General features: G+C 46.3%; 1 protein-coding gene across 2 annotated transcripts in view; it reads left to right on the forward strand.

Annotated features, from left to right (window-relative positions):
- Window positions 1–27,065, forward strand: part of jag2b (jagged canonical Notch ligand 2b) — a 256,596-nt gene that overhangs the window by 213,328 nt on the left and 16,203 nt on the right. For both annotated transcript variants that reach the window (XM_087989575.1, XM_087989576.1), the window contains 9 exons: window positions 4,136–4,286; window positions 5,988–6,152; window positions 8,363–8,476; window positions 12,385–12,498; window positions 13,680–13,793; window positions 15,971–16,087; window positions 18,328–18,355; window positions 20,617–20,702; window positions 24,561–24,674. In XM_087989575.1, the coding sequence (XP_087845701.1) occupies window positions 4,136–4,286; window positions 5,988–6,152; window positions 8,363–8,476; window positions 12,385–12,498; window positions 13,680–13,793; window positions 15,971–16,087; window positions 18,328–18,355; window positions 20,617–20,702; window positions 24,561–24,674 (1,003 nt within the window). The remainder of the gene's footprint in view (window positions 1–4,135; window positions 4,287–5,987; window positions 6,153–8,362; window positions 8,477–12,384; window positions 12,499–13,679; window positions 13,794–15,970; window positions 16,088–18,327; window positions 18,356–20,616; window positions 20,703–24,560; window positions 24,675–27,065) is intronic.

Consider the following 27,065-nt stretch of genomic DNA (forward strand, 5'->3'; position numbering starts at 1 on the left):
GATGCGAAGGCTTCTGATACGTAGGGGAATCGAGAGTTATGGGGCAAAGGCAGGAAAGTGGAGTTGAGGTTAATCAGATCAGCCACTATCTCAATGCATGCTGGAGCAGACTTGATGGGCTGAATGGCCTCCTTTTCCTCCTACGTTGTATGGTCTTACATACATCTGGAAAGAGAAGCTTTCCCAAGATCGCTGAGTATATAACTAAAGAATATAAATTATAAAGCTGATCAGCAAGAGAAATGAGGGCGGCGTTGGTGGTGAATTTCTCCTGCAGGTGGTAGTTGGCTAGAAATAGTTGAGGTAGCAGAATCACAACCAGGTTTTAAAAGGGAAGCAGATAGATGTCTGGAAAAAAGTATTCAGAATAATTACAAGTATAGCAAAGGCAAGTAGGCAACTCTGAAGGTATCATTACGATAGGCTAGATAAACTTTGTATTTAAAATTCAGCATCTTATGACCAACCACAGCATATTCCATAGAATTCTGACTTATGCTTCATGTAACCTCCTCTCTATTACTTCATCGGATCCCACTATTTGTTTTCGCCCTCATGCAGCACCCAGTTTTCTTTCGAAGACAAAACACCTCCAGTCCAAAGATATGCAGCTTAGGTGGATTGGCCATGCTAAATTGCTCATGGTGTCCTGAGATGTGCAGGCTAGCTGGGTTAGCCATGGTAAATGTGGGGTTACAGGGATAGGGTGGGCTGCTCTCTGGAGGGTTAGTGCATCTCGCTGGGCTGAATGGCCTCTTTCCACACTGTAGGGATTCTGTTCTATGAACAATTGTCTGTGGTAACAAGTTCCACATTCTTGTCACACACGCCTGGTGAAGAAGTGCTTTCAGAATTGGGTTTACTTGTGACTCTCTTTATTTATAACCTCTAGTTTTATTCTTCCCCCACAACTGGAAACATCTGCTCTACATCAAAGATGAGCTTATTTTGGAAGTTGTGACTCAGTCAAAAGAGCTGCAGTCTTTGCTTTTGCCTGAAATGCTTCTAAATAGCTTCATTGCAATGTGGTGCTCCCATGGTGATCCTGAATAATGTGACCTGTGACAGAGGGTGATCAGGACAGTGGGTTTCTGATTTGGGGACTGGTCCACGTGTAGAGAGCTGCTTTAGTTGTGGTGTGGCTAGTGCTGCCAGCGGCTTGGATTGACGTATCTATCTCTCAGTGGGACTGAACATGATTTAAAAAGCTCGTTTGCCTTATTCCATCACCACTGTGCGTAAATAGCCTGTCTGATAATGCTTAAAGGCAGATCAATGTCATGTCTGTAAGGCAAGTCCCAGCCTCTGCTGGCAACGTAATGGCATTGGACATTGGAGCCGGGCAGGCTGATTAATCTCCACCTCCACTTCTCTGCTGCCTGAAATGTGTCCTTTCAATTGATTAGAGCTAAACCGTCTGTTCCATACTTGGTCATTGCTTACATCTGGAGGTTCTCTGCTGCACTGGGGATAGGCCAGGGAACGTAGAACTGTATGGCACAGGAACGGGCCCTTCAGCCCCACAATGTTGTGCCGAACACGATGCCAAATTAAACTAATCCCTTCAGCCTGCCCTTGTTCCATATCCCTCCATTCCTTGCATATTCATGTGCTTATCTAAAAGTCTCTTAAATGCCTCTTACTGTATCTGCCTCCACCACCACCCCCAGCAGCATGTTCCAGACACCTACCACGCTCTGTTTAAAAAAACCTTGCCCATCACATCTCCTTTGAACATTCCCCCTCTCATCTCTGACCCCCAGTCTTAGACATTTCAACTCTGGGAATAAGATTCTTACTGTCAACCCTATTTATGCATCTCATAATTTTATAGAATTCTAACAAGTTTCCCCTCAGCCTGCACCACTCCCAACAACCCAAGATTTTTTAACCTCTCCTTTAGTTCATACCCTCTGATCCAGGCAGCGTCTTGGTAAGCCTCTTCTGCACCCTCTCCAAAGCCTCCATATCCTTGCTGTGATGTGGTGACCAGAATTGAATGCAATACTCTTAAATGTGGCTTAAGCAAAGTCTTACAAAGCTGCAACACGACTGAAGAAGGGCTTATGCCCGAAACGTCGATTCTCCTGTTCACTGGATGCTGCCTGACCTGCTGCGCTTTTCCAGCAACACATTTCCAGCTCTGATCTCCAGCATCTGCAGACCTCACTTTCTCCTGCAACACGACATCCTGACTCTTGTACTCCATTCTCCAACCAGTAAGTGTAAGCATGCCACACGCCCTCTTTATCACCCTACCTACTTGAGTGGCCACTTTCAGGGAACCTACTGGCGAATTGCACTTGTACAGTTTCTGCTGTGAGCGGGTAATTTGTAACCTGAGGACACCAGTGTTAAGATAATTTGATCAAAAACTCCAATGCGAATGAGAGAGATTTCCATTGAGAGAGTTGACACGAGGCCAGTTGTTAGTTTTAAACCTGAGATAGATAAATAAAGGTGTTAAGGGAAATGGGCTAAAGGCAGGAGGGGTTAGGTGTATAGAGTTAGACTCAAGGACATGGTGCTGGAAAAGCACAGCAGGTCAGGCAGCATCTGAGGAGCAGGAGAATCGATGTTTCGGGCAAAAGCCCTTCATCAGGAATGAGGCTTAAGCCAAAACGTCAATTTTCTTTCTCCTCGGATGCTGCCTGACCTGCTGTGCTTTTCCAGCACCACTCTCTTGACTCTAATCTCCAGCATCTGCAGTCCTCACTTTCACCATACAGAGCTAGAGCACAAATCAGCTCTGATCTCATTGAATGGTGGATTCGAGGGGCTGAATGGCCTACACGTTCTCCTGTTTTCCTAAATTATTACAAACCAAAATGCACTCCTGAACAAGGTGTTTGAAACAAATTCAATTCTGACTTCCAGAGGAGAAAGTGAATGAATAATTGAAGAGAGAGAATAATTGCAGAACTGTGGAGCAAGACTTGGTGCTCAGGCAGGGACCAGATAGGATTGCTGCGATGTATTTTACCATGCCTGCTGGTGGTGGCATCATGTCACCCCACATTTGTTCTGTTTAAATTGTTTTATGACTTGAAGATGTGCCAATTTGTTTAATCAAAAACAGTTTATTGATACCGGCCATGTTGAGAGTCTCCAAGTGCACTAATTAGGCTTGCTGCAGTGAACTGTCTTATTTGTAATTATCCAACTTAGTGGTGCAGCTTTTAAAGGGTTTTCTGTCTTTATTTAAACCCATCCCCAGCAGCTGCTGAGAACTAATTACTCCGTGCTCTGGTGGGATTAGAACAAGTCAGTTTTCTTGCAGCCAATTCTTTCTTACCTCACCTCACCCATCACACCGCCAAGCGATTGTTTAATGGATCCAGATCTTAAGGATTGCTGATTTATTCTTTAAAGGGTCCGTATTCCAGAGTCTTCATACTATGTTCTCTGTAAGCTCTGTGCCGAAAGTCTGATTCGGCACCGTGGCTCAGCGGTTAGCAGTGCAGCCTCACAGCACCAGGGTCCCAGGTTCGATTCCAGCCTCGGGCGAATGTGTGGAGTTTGCACATTCTCCCTGTGTCTGCATGGGTTTCCTCCGGGTGCTCCGGTTTCCTCCCACGTCCAAAGATGTGCAGATCAGGTGAATTGATCATGCTAAATTGCCCATAGTGTTAGGTGCATTAGTGAGAGGGAAGTGGGACTGGGTGGGTTGCTCTTCGGAAGGTCGGTGTGGACTGGTTGGGCTGAAGGGCCTGTTTCCACACTGTAGGGAATCTAATCTAATCTAATCAAATGAAGGTGGAGGGTTTATGTTCATGCAGCTGGGTTGGAGGAAATGCAGGGAAGATCAGGAAGCAGCCGCTCGAATGATTATGATGGGTTTTGCAATCTGTAGGTAGAGGGAGAGACGGAGGCCAAGAGGCCCATGTTTTAGAAATGTTATTTATAGGCTAGAGAATGGTGTGAGTTCTTTTCATGCCAGAGCTGTCAGAAGGTAGGGTGTTTGGGGAATTCAGAGGAGCATTGGCTGTGATCTGATGAAAGACTACAGATTGAAAAGCAATTGAATTGATTACTGAGATGGAGGGAATGCACGAACAATACATTAGTATATGCTTCTGTGATGTTTCATGGCTCTGCTAAATCTGAACTTACACGGTTCCTCCCTATGTCACAGAGAAAAGTCAATTATTGTGATCCAAACCCATGTCAGAATGAAGCAAAATGTTACGTTCTCGGTGAAGATTATTACTGCGCATGCCCCGAGGACTACGAAGGGAAGAATTGCTCGTTTCTGAAGGACCACTGCAGATCCGCACCTTGCCAAGGTATCAGTTACCAGCTATTTCTAAAGCAGCCTACTCCATCATGTTGTTATACGATTCTGGGGCAGGTGGGACTTGAAGCTGCTGGAGCTCCTGGCCCAGAGGTTAGAGAAAGGCTGTTGTAGGTGAGCCTTGAATCCTCCCCTTCGGCAGGTGTTGCCGAGGGAGCTGAGTGGCCGTCACCTCGTTTTGTGAAACGCTGCCATTAGCCGTGAGGGGACTGCTCAACTCCGCAGTACTCTGTCAGTAGTAAATGGCATTTAGTTTCCAAATACATCATTCCTGACTGATGTGGATGCTTCAAAATGCTCTTTATATCAAGGTGACCTTGGAACTGCTGCCGGCAGTGACAGGAGAGCTATTAAACAGCCTGTACACTCATCCAAGATGATGCTTGACTTTTCCTTGAGGTGTGTGAGTGTTGCTGTAGTTGGTATGTTTGGAAGTGAGATAATCCTAGCCTTTCTGTGAATTTTCAATCCCACACACAGCACCAGACAAGTCAGGCTCAAGAAGCTTTTCTGTTCTTTGAAGGCATCAAGCGAGCTGTGGTTGGGGGGGGGGGGGGGGGCGGATTGGTGGCCTTATGTCACTGTTCCACATACACTGGTAGACAGACACACCTGGTAATGACTGCTCCTAGCACAGGCTTCTGACTGCACAAGCACTGTCCATAGTGAACAGGACTCCCATGATGCACAAACAACAGGAAACAGCAACATTGTAAGTAACTGGTAGACTTCAGTGTGTTCAGGGAGCAGTGAATACAGGGCGATTTATGATCTGGGCCCAAAGAGCTTCACTCGAGCGTGTAGGGGAATGAGCAGTCTGAGGAGAAACCAGTGCCTCCTGTGTCTAAAAGTGCAATCTTTGGCCCTCAATCATAACAAATTACATCCAGCACCTTCATTGTAATCCCAATGTGCTTGAAAAGAAACCCCACTCTTGCTACCACAGGCCATGAGTAGAATGAGTGTAGATCACATCACACACATGATGTCAGAACATTCAGTCGACAGGGTCAGTACCCACTGTGCCTCTGCTAATCAGGGTTTGGTGTGACTGCTTGATGTTTGTAATGCCTTTCTTCACTTGCCCTGTCTTTGAAAGGTGCCACTAAGAGGGGTGTGTGTGTGTGTGTGTATGTGCGAGAGAGCGGTGTGTGATGTGGGTGTGTGCGAGAGTGGTGTGTGTGTGTGTGTGTGTTAGTTTCTCACCTGCTAAACCTACCACTGTCGAACGATTCACAGCCCGAGTCATTAATCAGAACAAGGATGTAACGTTGCCAGGAGGGTGCGAGGAAACTAGGGGGCAGGAGTATTAACAGGCTAAATTGAGGAAATTGAGTTTGTTTGTATTCGGAAAAGGGATTTCCATTTGACCGAGTTGAAGCTGCAGTTGGAATTAACCAAATGGATTCAAGGAAATTGTCAGCTGCAGTTAATGATTCAAATCACAGGGATCATTAGACAGGGAGTCTGGAGTAAGAAGGGAAGTTGGAAAGAATCTGTAAACCTAAAGGGGAAATAGTTTTAGGGACGGGTCACCGGGGAAGGATATTGAAGTGCACAGCACAAATGAGACACTGGGCAATAGCATGGTGTCGAGGGATGGGATGGGGTGGGGATTGGGGTGAGTAGATTTGAGGGATGGTGATGTCATGAGGCATTCCTGCTGATCAGGTTCCTGGTGCTCTTTTTGCAGTGATCGACAGCTGTACTGTGGCAGTCTCCAGCAATGCCAGTCAGGGTGGCATCCGTTTTATCTCATCCAATGTCTGTGGTCCTCGTGGCAAGTGTATCAGTCAGCCCGCCGGGAATTTTACTTGTGCCTGTGACCGAGGCTTCACTGGAATGTACTGCCATGAAAGTAAGTGATAGCCCTGGCAGTTTTCCCACATGATGCTTGGTCTAGTTTGTCTTTTTTCTGTTTCTTGCAGGGGAGTTCTGAATTGTCAACACTGCACAGTTCCAAGTTCACTGCCATCCCGTGGAGTCAGCTGGATTTCCCAGCTACTCTCCAGCTGTGTGGTGTTACAACATGGGATAAACCCCTCTGCTAATTTAAACCAGCCACACAGAAAACGTCCACCTCGCGCCATACTTCGAGAGGCAAAGAACTATCCCAAAGGTCACTATTTAAAGTAAAAATTAACAATTTTATTCTTTAAGTCCAATAGCAAATATTAAAACCAACAACTCCTTTCACTTAAACATATTTTTTACATCCCACTCTACAGTACTCACCCAATAAAATAATCCAGGTTAAGGTTTACAAAAAAATAGTTTCAAAAACCAGTCAGCTTTGTCGATTCTCCTTTGTAGATTTTCTGGAGGTCGGATTCGATGTTCTGCTGCGCAAACTTCTTAGAGACAAGTATCTCAGCCAGCAGCCTATATTTGTGGATGTCCTTGGTATTCTTCCTGTAACTGTTCAGAATGTCTGGTTTTATACCCCAAAACATCAGATTGTTTCATTGATTTTAATATTATCAAAATACTAAATTCAAATTTGATTGAATTTTAGTATCTTGGGGCATAATTTAAACTGGCCAAATATGAATTTGTTTTGTTTCATGGCAACTCACCTGCAGACATTTATTTGATTAGATTAGATTCCCTACAGTGTGGAAACAGGCCCTTCAGCCCAACAAGTCCACACCGACCCTCCAAAGAGTAACCCACCCAGGCCCATTCCCTCTGACTAATGCACCTAACGCTATGGGAAATTTAGCATGGCCAGTTCACCTGACTTGCACATCTTTGGACTGTGGGAGGAAACCGGAGCACCCGGAGGAAACCCACACAGAGAGAATGTGCAAACTCCACACAGTCACCCAAGGATGGAATCGAACCTGGGACCCTGGTGCTGTAAGGCAGCAGAGCTAACCACTGAGCCACTGTGCCACTCCATGTTTCCCAAGTGTTACATTCTCACTTTGTTCAGGACTCTCTGTGCTTTGTCAGTCTTTGCTAGTTTTTCAACTCTCTTCAAGGTACAGTATATACGTCTACACTTCATAACAGTGAGCTCCTTTATCTACTTTATTCATTTTATGACATTTCAAAACTAAGTCAGCAGGAACTCGGCTGACTCTGGATCAATGGGTTCAGAAACTTGAGCCCATCACCCAGGTGTGTTGCAGAGTGAATGCAGCATTGTTGGAGGTGATGTTGGTCAGATGAAGTGTTCATACTGGTGTTCTGCCTCTCCCAAGTTGCATGTGAAAACTTTCACACCTGTTACACTGGAGAAGGCTGCAGGTTAGCTCTGAATGGGGAAAAAAATCGAAGAATGCAGAGGCTGGAAATTCAAAACAAAAACAGAAATTGCCACAGAAACTCAGCAGGTCTAGCAATGTCTATGGAGAGAGAAATGGAGTTAACGTTTCGGGTCCAGTGACCTTCAGAACTGAGGCATGGTGAGCTTCAGGTTAAATCACCACCAGTTGTCTCTCTAAAGGGAAAGTGACTAAATCCAAGCCACCCGACAACTGGAGGACGAACACCTCATCTTCCGTCTTGGAGCCCTCCAACCATGCAGCATCAACATCGACTTCACCAGTTTCCAAATCTCCCCTCCTTCCACCTCATCCCAGATCCAACCCTCCAACTCGGCACCGCCCTTTTGACCTGTGCCATCTGTCCATCTTCCTTCCCACCTGTCCGCTGTACCCTCCCCTCCGACCTATCAAAATCACCCCCCACCTGCATCCACCTATTGCCTTTCCAGCTACCTACCCCCCCCACCCCTCCCCAGCCCCACCTCCACCCCCTCTATTTATCTCTCAGCCTCCTTCCCCCTCAACATTCGTGATGAAGGGCTTATGCCCAAAACGTTGACAATCCTGCTGCTCAGATGCTGCCTGACCTGCTGTGCTTTTCCAGCACCACACTTTTCAGACTCTCTCTCTCTCTGTCTCTCTCTATCTCTGCCTCTGTCTCTCTCTTTCTCTCTAATGAGAGCAGTCTTTGGTCCATTGGGACTATGGTGACTTGACCATCTTTTCCACTGAATGTTGCAGGTTAGTTGATGTTTCCATTTTGGTTTCTACAGTAACTTCAATTGCTTTTCTCTAGATATCAATGATTGCACATTGAATCAATGTAAAAACGGAGGCACATGTATTGATGGGATCGATTCCTTCCATTGTATTTGCCCCGATGGGTGGGAAGGTGAACTGTGTGAAATTGGTGAGTAATGGACATTCATGGTGTTTGTGTATGGAAGCATTCCCTTGTGATGTGTACAGTTCATTATCTCCATGTACGTGTACATCTCCTCAATATTTTGTCTGTCTTTTCCTCCCTGGTTACTGAGGTATGAATCCTGTGTGTCGGTGGATGGAGCTATTTCTGAGTTGTCTGAACTCTGGGCCAAGTTATGGAGCAGGGGAGCCACAAGGCAACCATGAGGACCTTGTTCCCATTGACTGGGAATGCAGCCATTTAGTTAAAGGAAAATATAAAACTTCAATTCTGTCAGACCCCTTGATTCAGCCACAAAAATCTGGAATGAAAAAGTCTAATGGTGACCATGAATCCATTGTCGATTTTCAGAAGAAGCTATCTGATTCACCAATGTCCTTCAGGGAAGGAAATCTTTCCTCACCCTGTCTGGCCTACATGTGACTCCAGACCCACAGCAATATGGTTGACTCTTAAGTACCCTCTGGGTAATTAGAGATGGGCAATAAATGCTGCCCAGCCAGCAATGTCCACATCCCATGAATAAATAAAGGAAAAAAAATCCTATTTTCATGGGGTGCAAGGGAAAGTCATGTATGACGCAGTGTTTAAAAGACACTCAGATAAGCACAGGAATCAGTAGGGTTTGGAGGGATATGGGCCAGGAGCAGGCAGCTGGGACTAGTTTAGCTTCTGGTTATGTTCAGCATGGACCGGTAGGACTGAAGGGCGTGTTTCTGTGGGTTTCTTTGGCTGGATAACGTCAATTCTAAAGAGAAAACGTGGGAATGAAGTGTGAATACCTTGAAACACTTTACTCAAGCTTTAGTCTTTTAGATTAGATTAGATTAGATTACTTAGTGTGGAAACAGGCCCTTCGGCCCAACAAGTCCATACCGACCTTCCGAAGAGCAACCCACCCAGAGCCAGTCCCTTACATTTACCCCTTCATCTAACACTATGGGCAATTTAGCATGGCCAATTCACCTGACCTGCACATTTTTGGACTGTGGGAGGAAACCAGAGCACCCGGAGGAAACCCACGCAGACACGGGGAGAATGTGCAAACTCCACACAGACAGTTGCCCAAGGTGGGAATTGAACCCGGGTCTTTAGCGCTGTGAGGCAGCAGTGCTAACCACTGTGCTGCCCTAGTCCTTCAAAGGGAGTGAGCAATTAATGTTTCCAATATCCTAGCCAGAAATCAGTGAGGTCAGACTGGAGAGTGACAGAATAGTTTGTGCTTTCTGTTATGAACCCTCTGACAGAAGGACATTCCATTGACATCCTGCATTTGCAGAACATGCTCATTGTATTTTACCTCACTGGACTCTCAAGGAACGCTGCAAGTTCATCTTGCATCCCAGAGACATTCAGTTTAGGTTCCCACCCCCCTGCTGAATTAGTTTAAACCCTCCCAAAGAGCATTTGCAAATCCCACCACCATCCTTTCCGCGCCCACCCCCCGTCCCATCCCATCTCCCGTCCAGGATATTGGTACCCCTCTGGTTCAGATGAAGACTGTCCTGTTTGTAGAGGTCCCATCGACCCCAGAAAGAGCCCCAATTATCCAGGACTCCAAAACCCTTCCTCCTGCACCATCCCTGTAGCCATGTGTTCCAGTCCTCTCTCTCCCTATTCCTTGCCTCGTTAGCACGTGGCACAGCTAACAAACCAGAGAAAACAACTCTGTTCTAGCTCTAAGCTTCCACCCTAGCTCTCTGAGTTTCTCTTCCTACCTATGTCATTGGTGCTTATGTGGACCACGACTTAGGGCTGCATCCCTCCACCCCCCAAGGACCCCGAAAATGCGATCTGAGACATCACGGACCCTGGAGATGTCCTGCAGCTGAGATGACTGACCTCCTACAACCACACCCATCTTCCTTTGTGCCAGGTATGTCTTCTGACCAGTGGTTGCTAATGGATGCCAGTGTTGTAACTATGCTGGAAGAGCTTGGCTAGAGGAGTGGCACATTCTGGAGCACAAGTCTTTGGTACTATTGCCGGAATGTTTACCTGGGCCCGTAGTCTTTGCAGTATTGAGTGCCTCCAGCTGTTTTATTTTGATGTCACATTAAATGAATTGAATTGGCTACAGACTGGTCACCTCTGGAGGAAGTAGAGGTCGATTATCCACTTGGCACCTCTGGTTTCAGCCTTGGCTCTTGCATTGATATGTTGGGCTCTCCTACCATTGAGGATGGGGATATGTGTGGAGCTGCCACCTCCTGTTTATTGACTAATTGTCTGCCATCATTCACAACCAATGTGGCAAGACAGCAGAACCTAAGTCTTATCCGCTGGTTGTCGGATCGTTTAGCTGTGTCTGTCACTTGTCAGAAAGTGTGGCGCTGGAAAACCACACCAGGTCAGGCAGCATCCTATGAGTAGGATAGCGGACGTTTCGGGCATCAGGAAAAGACACTTCTTCAGAGGAAAAGAGTTCTGAAGAAGAGCAACTAGCATCAACATTGATCTAAGAAATTAGGAAACCCTCTCCATCCAAGGTACCTTTCACATGAAACATCCTCGCTGTAAAAAGCAAGACAACGACCCAGGGAGATCTTCAGCTGGAAGAAGACAGACACTGTGTGGTTTGGAAGTTATAGAGTCATAGTACAGCATGGAAACAGACCCTTCGGTCCAACCCGTCCTTGCCGACCAGATATCCCAACCCATCTAGTCCCACCTGCCAGCACCCGGCCCATATCCCTCCAAACCCTTCCTATTCATATACCCATTTAAATGTTGCAATTGTATGTTGATGTAATTTTAATTAGTGTCTTATTGGAACAACATATTATTATAGAGTTGGAGGCAGGTAGTAAGGAGCAAAGAGAAAGGGGGGCTTCGAGTTGTGAATAGTTGTTTTTTAATGTCCTTGGAAAAGCAAATGGATGATGATGGGATAGTGTAGGGGGATGGGCTTAGATTAGCTCACAGGTCGGTGCAACATCGAGGGCTGAGGGGCCTGTTCTGCTCTGTATTGTTCTATGTTTTAATGTTCACTTTTAAAATTAAAGAATAAATTTATGTTATTTTCTTTAAATAGTGGAATTTGGAAGTTCTCTGACACTCCTATTTTAACTGATGATGGAGTGAAGTGAGCTTTTCTGGGTGTTTGGTTTAATTAACAGAAGGGCTCACCACAAGTGCCTGTCATTTGCTGTTCCACTGTTTAGCGTGCAAGTAGTCCTGGGCTGTCGCTTCACCAGGTCCTTTTCACATTTGGCCGGCCCGGCTCCTTGCTTGATGCCTCCTGAATTGAGGCCGGATTAAAGGCCTTGTTAATAGAAGGTGGTATAGAGTCGCGGTATGTTGGGAGGTCAGGGCTGGGTTAACTGTTGCTGGTCCCCAGGTCGATGCGAGGTTATCTGTCCACTCTCACGCCTTTTTGAACTGCTCGTTAGTTGAAGCAGCTGAGAGGTTGCTTGGCCATTTCAGAGGAGGCTGAAGAGTAATGCACATAGCTGTGGGTCTGGAGTCACATGCAGCCTGACCAGGTAGGAACATGTGCTTCCCTTCCCTAAAGGACAGGAATCCACCGAACACGTGCTTCACAATCTGCACTGGCTTTGTGATTGCCATCTCTGAGACTAGCCTTTAACCCTATCTCCCAGACAGCAGCAGACTGGGTGTCTGAATTGCTAGTGCAGTGCTATTATCACTATCCCATACTGTCAGCCTTTAAAAAGATGTTTAATTTCCTAAGGTGATGAGGAAATTGGAATTCTTATTCTTGCTTGAATTGTATTTACCACCTCTGTGCCTTCTCCTTTAGTTAGTCTGAACTCCTACAATCTGCAAATGGAGTACGTTTCTGATTTTCACTTTAATTCTTGGCTTCTGTAGGCTACCTGTTTGAGACTGAACTTACTGTCTTGAACGCTCTGGGGCTTCTTGTTTTGCAGATTTCAATGATTGCAACCCTAACCCCTGCCACAACGGTGGCCGATGTGTGGATGGAGTGAATGATTTCCACTGTGAATGTAGGAATAACTGGAAAGGAAAGACTTGCCACTCCAGTAAGTAGTCAGTGCCTCCCATCAACTGCTACATCCAGGCTAATCCAGTTCCCCTTTTCAACCAGCTCCTTTGTGCTTCCACATCCAAGGATCTGGCGACTAGCTCCAGCCTGAATGTTGTTCTGCAAATGATTTATTAAATTCTATTGTTTTCTGTAGCTTCAGTCTGCTGTCTCTCGCACTTGCTCCCTGCTCAAATTGTAACTCTTGCTGATCTCTTGCTTGTCTTTCTAACCCTTCACCATGGTGAGCGTGCCTGGTGACTGCCCAGGCAACACCTTCCTCTGTGAAATAAAAACACTAGCTGCCTCGCAGCGCTAGAGACCCGGGTTCAATTCCCGCCTCAGGTGACTGACTGTGTGGAGTTTGCACGTTCTCCCCGTGTCTGCGTGGGTTTTCTCTGGGTGCTCCGGTTTCCTCCCACAGTCCAAAGATGTGCAGGTCAGGTGAATTGGCCATGCTCAATTGTCCGTAGTGTTAGGTAAGGGGTAAATGTAGGGGTAGGGGTGGGTTACGCTTCGGCGGGTCGGTGTGGACTTGTGGGGCCGAAGGGCCTGTTTCCACACTGTAAAGTAATCTAATCTAATCTAAAGTAATCTAATCTAATCTAAAGTAATCTAATCTAAATGCTGGAGAACTACAGCAGTGTCTGTTGAGAGAGAGAGACACAGTTAACTTTTCAGTGTGGATAAAACTCTTTTTCAGAAGAAGTGTCTTTGGACTCGAAACATTAACTCTGTTTCTCCCTCCCTGAGCTAGTGCCAGACTTGCTGAGTTTCTGCAGCAATTTGTATTTTTTATTTCCGCTTTCTGGTGTCCGCAGTATATTGCTGTTGTTCCCTGTACAAGCGTCATCATCTATATTCGTTTTTCTTTCTCTGAGATACTCCATGAAACCCATCTCTTGGGCTGTGTGTTTGTTCATATGACCTCTTACATGGCTTAATGTCTTGTTATGTTTGTTATACTCTTTGTGCTGGGAATTCTTAACATATTAAACATGATTTATAATTACAAGCTCTTGGACCATCCTTAAAAACAGGAGCAGGAGTAGGCCATTCAGCCCATCGCGTCATCTCTGCCATTTCAAAAGCAAATGACTGATCCGGAATTTGGATCCTGCTTTACTGCCTGACCTTACTGGATTTAGCCAGTCGATGTTCTTTCTGTCCCCTCCATAGGAGAGAACCAATGCGATGAAAATACCTGCAGTAATGGTGGCACGTGCCATGACGTGGGAGATACCTTTCGATGTGCGTGTGCTCCCGAGTGGAGTGGGAGTACCTGTAATCTTGGTGAGTTTATCTTCCTTCTGGCACGCACTGTTTTCATAGAGAAGCTTCTAAAGTAACTTCTCAAAGAACAAAGAACAGGACGGATAGTTCTTCTATAACACGATAGTTGCGTTCTTGTGCAATCTTGTGTTGGAGTAAATTTGCGCTTTAGAAACAGCGCTTAAATTGTTGGTGTTTTAAAATTTTGTGCTTTAGAGACAATTGCATTATAGCGAATTTGCATTAATGAAACGTGCATTATAGCAGAACAACCTGTACAGCACAGGAACAGACCCTTGGGCACACCAAGCCTATGCTGATTTCTAATCTTTATTTGGATGCGCTATTTATTATCTTTATGGGGTTCCTATCTCTCTGTTTGCCTCCCGTTCATGTATCTATCAAGATATACCTTAAATGTTGCTACTTCCACCCCCTCCAGGTGTGGTGCATTCCAGGCACCCACCACTCTGTGTGAAACATTTTCTCCTTACCTCTCCCCGAAACATTTACCCTCTCACCTTTAACCTATGCCCTCTTGTAATTGACCATTCCAACCTCTCCTCGTAACTGAAACCCTCCTGCTCTGCACTCTCTCCAAAAGATTCACATTCTTCTGGTAGTGTGGCATCCAGAGCTGCATGCAATATTCCAGATGTGAGATTAGATTAGATTCCCTTCAGCCCAGCAAGTCCACACCGACCTTCCTGAGAGTAACCCACCCAGACCCATTTCCCTCTGACTAATGCACCGAACACGATCGGCAATTTAGCCTGGCCAATTCACCTGACCTGCGCATCATTGGACTGTGGGAGGAAACCGGAGCACCCAAACACGGGGAGAATGTGCAAACTCCACATAGAGAGTTGCCTGAGTCTGGAATTGAACCCGTGACCCTGGTGCTGTGAGGCAGCAGTGCTAACCACTGAATGATCGTGCTGCCCACAACATTCTATACAGATGTAACATAACTTGCCAACATCCCTGTTCCCAAGTCCTTGGATAAAATGTTCTAATATCCTTAGGTGAACCCTTTAGTCAGTGCCCAGAGGAAGTGTTTTCTGACAGTGCAGCGTTTCCCGTGAGCCTTGAGATGGCTTGTTCTACTTTACTGTGACAGTTGTGTTCCTCTGTGACCTTGTGCTATAGAAAATCCTGCTATGGAAAACCATTACCGAAAATTATACTGTTGAAGATCGCTGTTGAAAATCGGTATACCCCTTTAGTAGAAAGCTCACATTATGCGAACAACATCCACGTTTTATTAATTGTGTTATACACAATTTGTGCTGATGGAATGCACATTATAGCAGAGCAACCTGTACACTCCTCCTGAGGGATTTCTGACAGAGCCAAGCTCAGGGAAGTGTGTGTGTGTTTTTTTTTGAGCATTGGTTGCTGAAATTTGCTCATGAAGGAAACCTAGCCCGGTACCTGATTGGAACCCGGTTAAAACTCGCACTGTTTTCCAATGATAGATGGAAAGAGTTGATCTTGAACAACAAAGATCAAAGAACATTACAGCTCAGGAACAGGCCCTTTGGCCCTCCAAGCCTACGCCCATCCAGATCCTCTATCTAATTCTGCTATCTATTTTCTAAGGTTCTGTACCCCTTTGCTCCCTGCCCATTCATGTCTTAGTCTAGATACATCTTAAATGAAGCTATTCTGCCCGTTTTTGTGTGCTCACTAATGATATCACTAACCTTGCTCAGACGTGGCCAGGATATCTCTCCCCCCCCCACCCATCCCCCCACCCATCCTCCACCCACCCATCCACCACCACTCACCACCCACTCACCACCCACTCACCACCCACTCACCACCCACTCACCACCCACTCACCACCCACTCACCACCCACTCACCACCCACTCACCACCCACCCATCACCCACCCACCCGCCCACCTACCAACCACCCACCCACCCACCCACCCACCCATCCATCCATCCACCCACCCATCCATCCACCCAACTATTCATCCATCCATCCACCCATCCATCCACCCACCCATCCATCCATCCACCCAACTATTCATCCATCCACCCACCCATCCACCCACCCATCCATCCACCCATCCATCCATCCACCCACCCATCCATCCACCCACCCATCCATCCACCACCCCTTTGTACCTTCTATTATTTGCATTGATTTCTGTTGGAGCGATGTGACGTGTGAACTTAATTCCTTCCAGCGAAGAACAGCAGTTGCATCCCGAACCCATGCCAGAATGGAGGGACGTGTGTGGGAAGTGGTGACACTTTCACCTGTGTGTGTAAGGAAGGATGGGAAGGTCCAACCTGCAGTCAGAGTAAGTTCCATTCATCATCGCTGTGTGCTGGGCACCCGTTCCTGCACGTGTTCCTCCAGAAGCCAGTTTAAGCAGCCCGAGCTTTAACCTGACCGTTTGCGTCAGAGCTACTGATTTGGAGAATAAATATTTCACTAGTGTTGCTGAACAAAGAGGCCTTGGAGTGCAGGTTCATAGCTCCTTGAAAGTGGAGTCGCAGGTAGATAGGATAGTGAAGAAGGCATTTGGTACACTTTATCAGTCACTGCATTCAATATAGGAGTTGGGAGGTCATGTTGCAGCTGTACAGGACATTGGCGAGGCCACTTTTGGAATACTGCATTCAGTCCTGGTCTCCTTACTATAGGAAAGATGTTGTTAAACTTGAAAGGGTTCAGAAAAGATTTATAAGTATGCTGCCAGGATTGGAGGGTTTGAGCTATAGGGCGACGCTGAACAGGCTGGGGCTGTTTTCCCTGGAGCGTCAGAGGCTGAGGGGTGACCTTATAGAGGTTTATAAAATCATGAGGGGCATGGGTAGGATAAATAGATAAAGTCTTTTCCCTGGGGTCGGTGAGTCCAGAACTAGAGGGCATAGGTTTAGGGTGAGAGGGGAAAGATATAAAAAGGACCTAAGGGGCAACTCTTTCACACAGAGGGTGGTACGTGTATAGAATGAGCTGCCAGAGGAAGTGGTGGAGGCTGGTACAATTACAACATTTAAAATGCATCTGGATGGGTACATGAATAGGAAGGGTTTAGAGGGATAAGGGGCAAGTGCAGGCAAATGGGACTAGATTAGGTTGGGATATCTGGTTGACATGGACAAGTTAGACTGAAGGTTCCGTTTTTCACATAAGCCATTGCTTATGCCCAAAACGTCGATCCTCCTGCTCCTCAGATGCTGCCTGACCCGCTGTGCTTTATCAGCACCACACTCTCGACTCTGATCTCCAGCATCTACAATCCTCACTCTCTCCCCAATGGTTTGTTTCTGTGCTGCTCATCTCTATGACTAGTCATTACGAAGAAGCCCTCCTTTTAAAGGATTTGGTAAAGACTTACAAGGATGTTGCCAAGGTTGGAGGGGCTGAAAAGCCTGGGGCAATTTTCGCTGAGCATCGGAGGCTGTGAGGGGTGTTTGTTGAGATGTTCATACAGTCATGAGGGTTATGGATAGAGTGAATAGTCAAGGTCTTTCTTCCAGAGTAGGGGAGTCCAGAACTAGAGGGCATAGGTTTAGAGTGAGAGGGGAAAGATTTAAAAGGGACCTCAGGGGAAACGTTTTCACGCACAGGGTCGTACTTGTATGGAATGAGCTACTAGAAGAGGTGGTGGAGGCTGGTACAATAACAACATTTAAAAGGCATCTGGATGGGTATATGAATAGGAAGGGTTTGGAGGGTTATGTCCAAATGCTGGGAAATGGACCTAGATTAGTTTTAGGATATCTGGTCAGCATGGACAAGTTGAACCAAAGGCTTTGTTTCCACGCTGTATAACTTCTGACTGTATGACTGTGACACTCCCTTGGTACAGCATGTTGACACAGTGTGTTGGCATGACTGATTCTTCTCAGGCCTGAGTGGCTTGGCACTTGAGCACTCTGGATCAGTGGTGCTGGAAGAGCACAGCAATTCAGGCAGCATCCGACGAGCAGCAAAATCGACGTTTCGGGCAAAAGCCCTTCATCAGGCACTTGAGCACTCTGTCCAATCCTTGAATGTGTTCCTTGATTCTGACCTCAGAGGAGCATTGGTGACTGGTGACTGACACTGGAGGGTGGGTGTGTCGGGGGGAGGGGTGTGGTGGGGAGGTGGTTTGCATCCACCTGAAAAGATGGGTGTGCCCTCAATGTCACAATGGAGGCACCAATCTACATGTGCCACATTTGGCTTTGATTTAGAGTTTGCAGGGACTTGGGTGGCTGGGAGCCGGTGATGGAGAGTTTATCCTCCTCACTGTGACCGACTGAGTGCCCACAGCCCCTTCTATGGTAAAGCAGGTTCATTTTACACACAAACACAGAAAATGCTGGAGGAATTCAGCAGATCTGGCAGCATCTGTGAAATGAAAAGAGAGTTTGCGTTTTGAGTTCTTCAGAAGGATCACTAGGCTAAAAATGTGAACTGAGTTTCTTTCTGCTCAGATGCTACCAGACCTGCTGAGATTCTCCAGCATTTTTTGTTTTTGTTTGCGTAAAGTTTCCAGCATCCGCGTTCTTCGTTTTATTTAAATCTTCCTTTTGTTTTGTTCCGCAGATAAGAATGACTGCAACCCTCACCCATGGTAAGTGATATTGGCGGCGGGGTTACCTTTATTACCAATATTAAATGAGTACTTGGTCTGTGCCACTTCCAGAGGACTGGCAAGCTTTGAATCCACCTCCATCACCTTGGCAGTAAAATTGTGATCTTTCTGCACAGAAGAACACCATTCAGTGCATCATGTCTGTACTGGCCCTTGAAAGATCCAGTTGGTCCCACTGTTGCTATTCCCCTCGAGCTCTGGTTTAAATTTCCCCTTTTTAAATATTTATTCACTTTCTTTAATAAGTTCCTATTGAGGCTGCTTCCACTGCCCTTTTCAAGTGATACGTCCCTGGTTATCTTAATTTGCCTCACCAACTAATGAACTTCCTTAATCTTTTCTTGTGGTTAATTCGCCAGCTTCCTTAAACCTCTGCCCACTAATTACTGACCCTCCTGCAAATTAGAATGCTTCCTGATTATTTACACCTCTAACCTCTTCCTAAATCTCGCCCTTATCTTCTTTGCTCTAAGGAAAGCAAATCCAGCCTCTCCACATAACTTAAAGCCCTCTTTGCTGGTCCAATTCTAGTCAATTTCCTCTGTACCCTCTTCCAAGTTATCAATGATATAACTGCTCTATAAGAGTCAAACATTGCAATAGTATGGGACAGTGAGTGTGAGAGAGTCACTGTGTGTCAGTGAGTGTGCGTGTGTGCATTAGCGTGATTGGCAATTTTTCAGGATGCAACGTCAGTCAAAGTGGCAACTTAAAGAAAGGTTAACATGCCCGAGGGACTGACTAACTTAGCAGAACACCACTAATAAGGGCTGGCCCAGCCAGCAAAACCCATGTTCCATGAAGAAATTTCAAAACAGAATCTGAAAGAATTGTTATAATGTGGGGATTATGATGACCAGTTTACATGTGGAGGCATCCCCACACACACTCGCACTCACACACACACTCACACACAATGACACTCTCTCTCACGCATGTCTCACGCACTCTCACTCACTCGCGCACATTCACTCTCTCTCACTCACTCTCTCTATCATTGTCTCTCTCTCACACACACACACACATTCCTTAAAGTTCTCACAGACACACAGATTCTCTCGCATTCAGAGACACACACACAATCTGTAGAATGCATCATAAAAACTAAGTTCTAGCGACTAAACGCAACATCTGTGAATATAGAAAACAATTCATCTTTCGAGTCCAGGATGACTCCATTTGGATCATTTCTAAATGTTTCAAATGACTGTTGGCAGCTCCAGTGGCCCAGTTCTCCCTCTGTGCTGATATCCCAACTCCATGGAGTGACCCTGGAACTCAGACTTGGATGACAGTGCTACTCAGCGAAACACAACTGACATAGTATTGTGAAAACGCTCTTCCCTTGCTTGAGAAAATGAGAGGGACTATGAATTTAAATCTTAACCATTATCAAAAGCTTCCTTCATCTCCACATCATACACATGCTTTTTTTAACCAGTCTGCATATTAGTGAAGTCAGGGAGAATTTGAGGACAGTGTAAGTCAGCTGTTGTTACAATAGATAAAAAGAGAGAGTCTTGCTATAATCTAATTAAAAAATAAATGTGCAGCATGTAATCGCATTTGTACCAGATTTGTTGCAAATCTGTCAATCTTGCTCTTGAACTGGATGAATGACAAACTTAAACAGGAGTTGCTGGAGAAACAGAGTTCATACTTAGGGTCCAGTGACCCTTCAGAATTGGAAAATGATAAACCTGTTCCCAACTAAGTCCCGTGAAGCAAAAGTGAACGACTGCGGCTGCAAGGGGTGGTCTGCATTATCCGTGACACAGGACATAACAAAGCCATACTAGTTCTGAAGAAGGGTCACTGGACCTGAAACATTAACTAGTTTCTCTCTCTCCAGATGCTGCCAGACCTGCTGAGTTTCTCCAGCAATTTCTGTTTTACTTCACACTCCAGTATTTAAGATTGGATGGGGGTGGGTTAAGTTGGTGATGACAAAGGTTATTATTGGAAATCCCATGTAGGTAGTGGATTGAAAGTGTAATAGCAGGGATTCCGGAACCTTCCATTCTCTCATTGTCATCCCAGTGCTAGAAATGCCTTCTGTTAATGGTAATTGAAATTTGCATTTGAATGGTTATTGGTTTTGAGGTAGAAGTTGTGTGTGTGTGTGTGTGTGCGCGTGTGTGTGTGTGCGTGTGTGCGCGCCTCAGCTGTGGTAATGTCAACAGTGTCAGGAGATCACTTTCTGACAAGCGTGTGTTTGGGGGTATTTTTTGTCTTTACAGCTACAATGGAGGCATCTGCGTGGATGGTGTGAATTGGTTTCGATGTGAATGCGCTCCAGGCTTCGCTGGACCAGACTGTCGGATCAGTAAGTAACTAACACATAGAACAGGGAGAGTTCAGGGCTTGTGCCGTTGTGACCCAACACCCATTTTGTTCCAGTCCGTCTCTGACCTCTTGACATATTCAGCTGAGTGAAGGCCACTTGTACCTTGTATAATGCAACACCAGCTGGTTGAATTCTTCATTCGGAGTGAAAAGCCCCTTTGCCACCTCTGGAAGAATTGGAACCTTTTATCCCCTAACTCTCCCCGCTCTCATTATCCTCTTTCATCCCAAAGAAATTCTCAGGAATCTTTGTCTCTAAAATAAAAACATGCTTTTTCTTAATCACCTTTTGTACTAACTAAATTATACTTTATAGCATTTCGACTGTGTCAAATGTTCTTTCTATGAAATTCTTTGGGATGCTTTATAACATAAAAGCTGATATATTAATGTCGTCCAGCTCATGAAGCAAATAATTGATACATTTGATTTTTTTGCTGTAATCCTATGTGTTGGTAATACCTCCCACTTTTTACTTCAGTCCCTTTTTTATAAGTGATGCCCAATTGCATTGCCACTTTAAATGATTTGTCTTTGAAAAATCTTGCATTTCTGTGGCACCTTTCATGACCTTGGGACATTCGACAGTGTGTCATTTTGAAATGCGGTCAGTGCTGTAGTGGAGGACATATGGCCATCAGTTTGACTCCTGTGAGCTCTCACACACAGGGTTATCACGGCCAGGGAGTGGGCTTTCTTTTCTGAGGAAGGCTCATTCGACCCGAAACGTTAACTCTGATTTCTCTCCACAGATGCTGCCAGACCTGCTGAGCTTTTCCTACAATTTAACCTTTTGTCTCTGACTTACACCATCTGCAGTTCTTTCGAGTTTCAGTGATGGTTGAAATATGTTACATACATTGGGCTGGACATGGAGTTGAACTGTGCTGCTTGTCATGTTGCAGGATCTCTTGATTCTACTTGAAGGGCCACTTTGGGTTTTTGTTAATATTGGAGACAACAGCTCAGCACTGCACTGGGAGTCTGCATTGTGTTCCCATTTCTGCCATGGATTTGAACTTGCTATCTTTGGACCGGGAAAGGGGAGTGTTACCTACAGGGAGCCAAGGCTGATGCACTCTGGGAGTATTCTGGAATCGTATCAAGTTGACTGCGCTTTGCATTGAGATCTTCTGGCACACAGCATTGTACATCTTCAAAACACGAGTGTGCTGGAGACATCTCTCTCTCTCTCTCTCTCTCTCTCTCTCTGCCCCCTTCCCCTTCCCTCTCTCCCTCTCTGCCCCCTTGGAAAAGCAGATGGGTCTTATAGAAATGGCTTTATTATTGCTCCTTGATTTTATCAAGGCCATCATGTGACCCCCAGTAATGTGGACAGCTCTTAACTGCCCTCTAGACCACTGGGGATGGGTCACACAAATGAGCCTAGTCTGTGACACCCACAGCCCGTGAAAGTATTAAGAAAATGTCTGAACTGTTCAGGTTCTGGTCAATGTGCAGATCCTGAGCTTTACCGAACTCCTGAAGCCCAGGCTCCTCGATGCTGCACTCGGTCAATTGCAGTTTTGATGTCGAGGATGTCAGCAGCAAGATGTCCCTCAAATTGACCCTCTGTAGGGGGATAGGTCATGGATAAATCAGCTCAAGATGGAGTCATGGAACCACTGAGCTTTACAGCATTGAGACTCTTCAGCCCACCATGTCCATGCTGTTCATAAAGGCACATATTAACTTTATTCCTGATACTTGGCACTTGGTCTGCAGCTTTGTACATGATGGTGTTTCAGGAGTTTGACTAAATCCCATGTAAATGTCTTGAGGGTTCCCACCTTTACCACAACAGTGAGCTCCAGCTACAAGCACCCGCTGGGTGAGAAAACCTTCTCTCTATGTCCCCTCTAACCTTCTGCCCCAGTAATTGACCCCTCTACCATGGAGAAAGGTTTACTTGCATTGACCCTAGAACATAGTACATTGCAGCACAGTACAGACCCTTTGGCCCTCGATATTGCGCCAACCTATGGAACCAATCTGAAGCCTATCTAACCTGCACCATTTCATTTTTGTCCATATGTCTATCCAATGACTATTTAAATTCCTGTAAAGTTGGTCTATTATTGCCCCGTATCATTTCGTACATCTCCACTAAATCCCTTGCCTCAGCCCTCACTGCTCCAAGGAAAACAACTCCATCCTATCCAGTCCTACCTGTTGGACTATAACCTGGTGTTGTGTGATTTTAACTTTGTACCCCTCAGTCCAACACCGGCACCTCCAAATCATGACCATCCTATCCAGTCTGCATAGCAGGATAGTTCCAGCTCAGTCCACATCCCGGCGAATGCCCTCTGCACTCCCTCTTTAACACAGTCACAGTGTGGTTATAGTACAGTGAGTGGCTCCAACTGTGGTCAAACTGATGTTACATCTACCTCCATCCGAACCTCCCTGCTTCTGTTTTCAATGCCTTCACTAAATGACAGCAAATGGGATGCTTGGGCCTTGGAAGCTAATCCTGGTCAGTTCAGAGGGAGATAGTTAATGTCTGAGGGTTTCAGCAGTCCAGCACAGGAAGCAGGATGTTACAGAGGAGGGGCTCAGCGGTTTTAGTGGGAGTCCTGCCTGGCGAGAGAATCCCGAGGCAAGTCCAAGTTACAGCAGGTGAATTTGAAGGCAGTTAGCCCCAAGAAGCTAAAGTGAAATGAGATTAAAACCTTTTACATTTGATGAATATTTTAAACTGTGTCCAATATTTAAATTTTGGGGCAGAACTGGATATCACAGGAGCTGCAGAAAGATGTGGACTATGGGTTTGGGTAAAGTTGATGGTTGGAAGGTTTTTTTTATATTTACTTCCTTCTGCACTCTTCATCTACTTAAAAAAAAAACCCTCTTGCTCCTTTAGTCTATGAAATCTCTCTCCCTTCCTTTCCTCCCCTCTCTGGCTCTCCCCCTCTCTCTCCCTCTTTCCTCAACCTCCCCTCCCTACCCCTCTTCCTCCTCTGTCCATGTCACCCCTCCCCCCCATGCCCCCTCTCTTTCCCTTGCTGCCTCTTTCTCTCTCCTTGGCTTCTCCCCTCTCTCTTCCCTCCTGCCCCTCCCCCCCCCACCTCCACCTCCTCTCTTCCCCCTCTCTCTCTTCCCCCCACCCCCTCTCTCCCCACCCTCCCTCTCCCTACCCTTCCTCTCCCCACTCTCTCTCTCCCCTCCCTCTCTCTCACCTCCTGCTCCTCCTCTCTCTCTCCACCCCCTCTCTTCCCCTTCTCTCTCTCTCTCTCTCTCTCTACTCCCCCTCCCTCTCCCCTCCCTCTCTATGCTCTCCTGCCCCTCCTCTCTGTTTACCCTGTCTCTTCCCCTTCTATCTCTCTACTCCCTCTCTCCCCCCCTCTCTCACCCCCTCTCCCTCCTCCCGCCCTCTTCTCCCCCTCTCTCTCCCCTCTCTGTGTATGTCTCTCTCTCTCTCTCTCTCTCTCCCCCCTCCCCCCCCCTCTCTCTCTCTCTCCCGCCTCTCTCTCTCTCTCTCTCTCTCTGTCCTGTTTGCTCTGGCTCAGTAGCAGCTCTGTATCTGGGTGAGGGTGAGGGAGGGGAATGGGAGTTTGCCTCCTGTGTTTTTTAGTTACTGGCAGTTTCTGAAAGCACAGCTGTGAGCACAGTGAACACAAGGCTCTGAATGAGGCTCGGGAAAATAAAAGCCTCTTACAGAGCTGCCTCTGAATGGCTGCTTTAACTTGATTGTTTACTGTGAAACTAATGATGTGACTGAAGAGGCCAGGGCTAGCTTTTCGCAATTAGGCTGAGCAGGAAGCACGTGGTCTCATCAGCATTTTTAGTGTCCCTCATCTCTTTGTTAATGCATGTGTTTTATTCTCTCTCAAAGACATCGATGAATGTCAGACGTCCCCTTGTGCTTATGGAGCCACTTGTGTGGATGAGATTAATGGGTACAGGTGCATCTGCCCTCCTGGAAGAGCAGGTCACAGATGCCAAGAAGGTACGTGTTTTCAACAAATGATCATTCCTTGTCTGACTTGACAGCACTCTATGGAGGAGACGGTGTGGGAGTTTTGCTCCTTGCCCTGTAGACCTCTATCGCAGCAGCAGTCGATGAAGAGGAGAATATGGGGTGCAGGGTGGGTGGGGAGAAATGGGATTGCCTGAGGACATGGTCAGGAGCTTGACACTGAGCTGGTCAGACCCTCGTGGCTCAGTCCTGTAGATGTGACCGTGAGCTGCCCAGATTGTCTCTTGGCATCTTGATGTCTGGGAAGAACACGAGGCACAAGCTTTGTGTTCAGCTGCAGAATTATAGAGATGTCCAGCACAGAAACAGGCCCTTAGCTCCAATTTGTCTGTGCCAGCCAATCTGACCTCATCGTATTCACCAGCACTTGGCCCATATCTATAGCCCCTTCCGATTCATATACCCATCCAGATGCCTTTTTAATGTTGTAATTGTACCAGCCTCCACCACTTCCTCTGGCAGCTCATTCCATACATGCACCACCCTCTGTGTGAAAAAGTTACCCCTCAGGTCCCTTTTAAATCTTTAAACCTTTGCCCTGTGCGCAGTAGGTTTGGATTCCTGTACCCCGGGGAAACATAGAACAACACAGCGCAGAACAGGCCCTTCGGCCCTCAATGTTGCAATGGCCTGTGAACTATTCTCAGCTTGTCCCCCTACACTATCCCATCATCGTCCATGTGCTTATCTAAGGATTGTTTAAATCTCCCTAATATGGCTGAGTTGACTATATTAGCAGGTAAATTCAATGACAGCAGATGCTGGAAACCAGATTTTGGATCAGTGGTGCTGGAAGAGCACAGCAATTCAGGCAGCATCCGAGGACAGGCAAAATCGACGTTTCGGGCAAAAGCCCTTCAGGAATACAGGCAGAGAGCCTGAAGCGTGGAGAGATAAGCTAGAGGAGGGTGGGGGTGGGGATAGAGTAGCATAGAGTACAATAGGTGAGTGGGGGAGGAGATGAAGGTGATAGGTCAGGTAGGAGAGGGTGGAGTGTATAGGTGGAAAAGGAGCTGGGCAGGTCGGCAGGACATGGTTGAAGAGCTTCAGGGCAGAGGAAATGACCTGGGATTTGCAGTGGCTTTATTCCTGATGAAGGGCTTTTGCCCGAAACGTCGATTTCGAAGCTTTTCTGATGCTGCCTGAATTGCTGTGCTCTTCCAGCACCACTGATCCAGAGTACATTAGCAGGTAGGGCATTCCACGCCCTTAGCACTCCCTGAGTAAAGAACATCTGTCTTAAATCTATCATCCCTCAATTTGTAGTTATGTCCCTCGTACACGCTGACATCATCATCCTAGGAAAAAGACTGTCACTGTCTATCCTATCTAATCCTCTGATCATCTTGTATGTCTCTATCAAATCCCCTCTTAGCCGCCTTCTTTCCAATGAGAACAGACCCAAGTCTCTCAGCCTTTCCTCATAAGACCTTCCCTCCAGACCAGGCAACATCCTGGTAAATCTCCTCTGCACCTTTTCCAATGCTTCCACATCCTTCCCGAAATATCCGTACTTGGCTATTCACCTTATCCATGTCCCTCAAAGGCAGCCATCTTTGCTCTTTGATTGAGCTACCCAGTTAGGTTACTTGCCCTTTTCTAAAACCTGGTCATTTTTATTCCCTTTAATGATTTATTCTGTTCACTTTTTTTGGGAGTTTCTATTGAATTTGCGTTCCCCATCCTTTTAAACCAGGTGAAAATTTGCTGCACTTGTCTTTTATTCTCCCCGGTGTTGTGTTGTCCCTGATCGGATGTCATGCTGTACTCCCAATGCACATCACTGGCCTTTCCTCCTGACAGCATAGTCAGCCCCTGGCCATGCCTGTCCCTCACTCCGTATTATTGAGGCTGAGACACAGAGAGAAACATTTCCTGGTTATGTTGAAAGGTGAAGCAACTCCTCATAGTTTTGATGTTTCCTCACTACAAGGAGCATTGGAATAATCCGGCTTGATTCATTTCAATGAGTTCGCAATCTGTCGCTGTTTTTCTCAAAACTGGTTTCTCTGGGGGTTTGACTTTGGCAAGAATGTGCATAAAAACTAACATTGTACATGTAAATACCCTCATTACATATGTACAGAGGGAACAGAAGGGAGAGTCTGCTGACCTGTAGAATTGGCATTTAATATGAATGTTGCGGAAGACAAGGTGATGCTGTCTGATGTTCACCTCCTCAGCCTGAGCTTTGTTCACTACAGTTTTGTTTGTCTCCTCCTCTGGTTCAGTTGGGATATCATTGTCAATATCTCCTCAGAGAGTTTGATGGGGGACAGTGTGGAGGGAGCTTTACTCTGTATCTAACCCTGTGCTGTCCCTGTCCTGGGAGTGTTTGATGGGGACAGTGCAGAGGGAGCT

This window comes from Chiloscyllium plagiosum, unplaced genomic scaffold (genome assembly GCF_037043375.1).
Source record: "Chiloscyllium plagiosum isolate Xiang-an unplaced genomic scaffold, Cpla_swu_hap1 HiC_scaffold_8, whole genome shotgun sequence".
NCBI lineage: Eukaryota > Metazoa > Chordata > Chondrichthyes > Orectolobiformes > Hemiscylliidae > Chiloscyllium > Chiloscyllium plagiosum.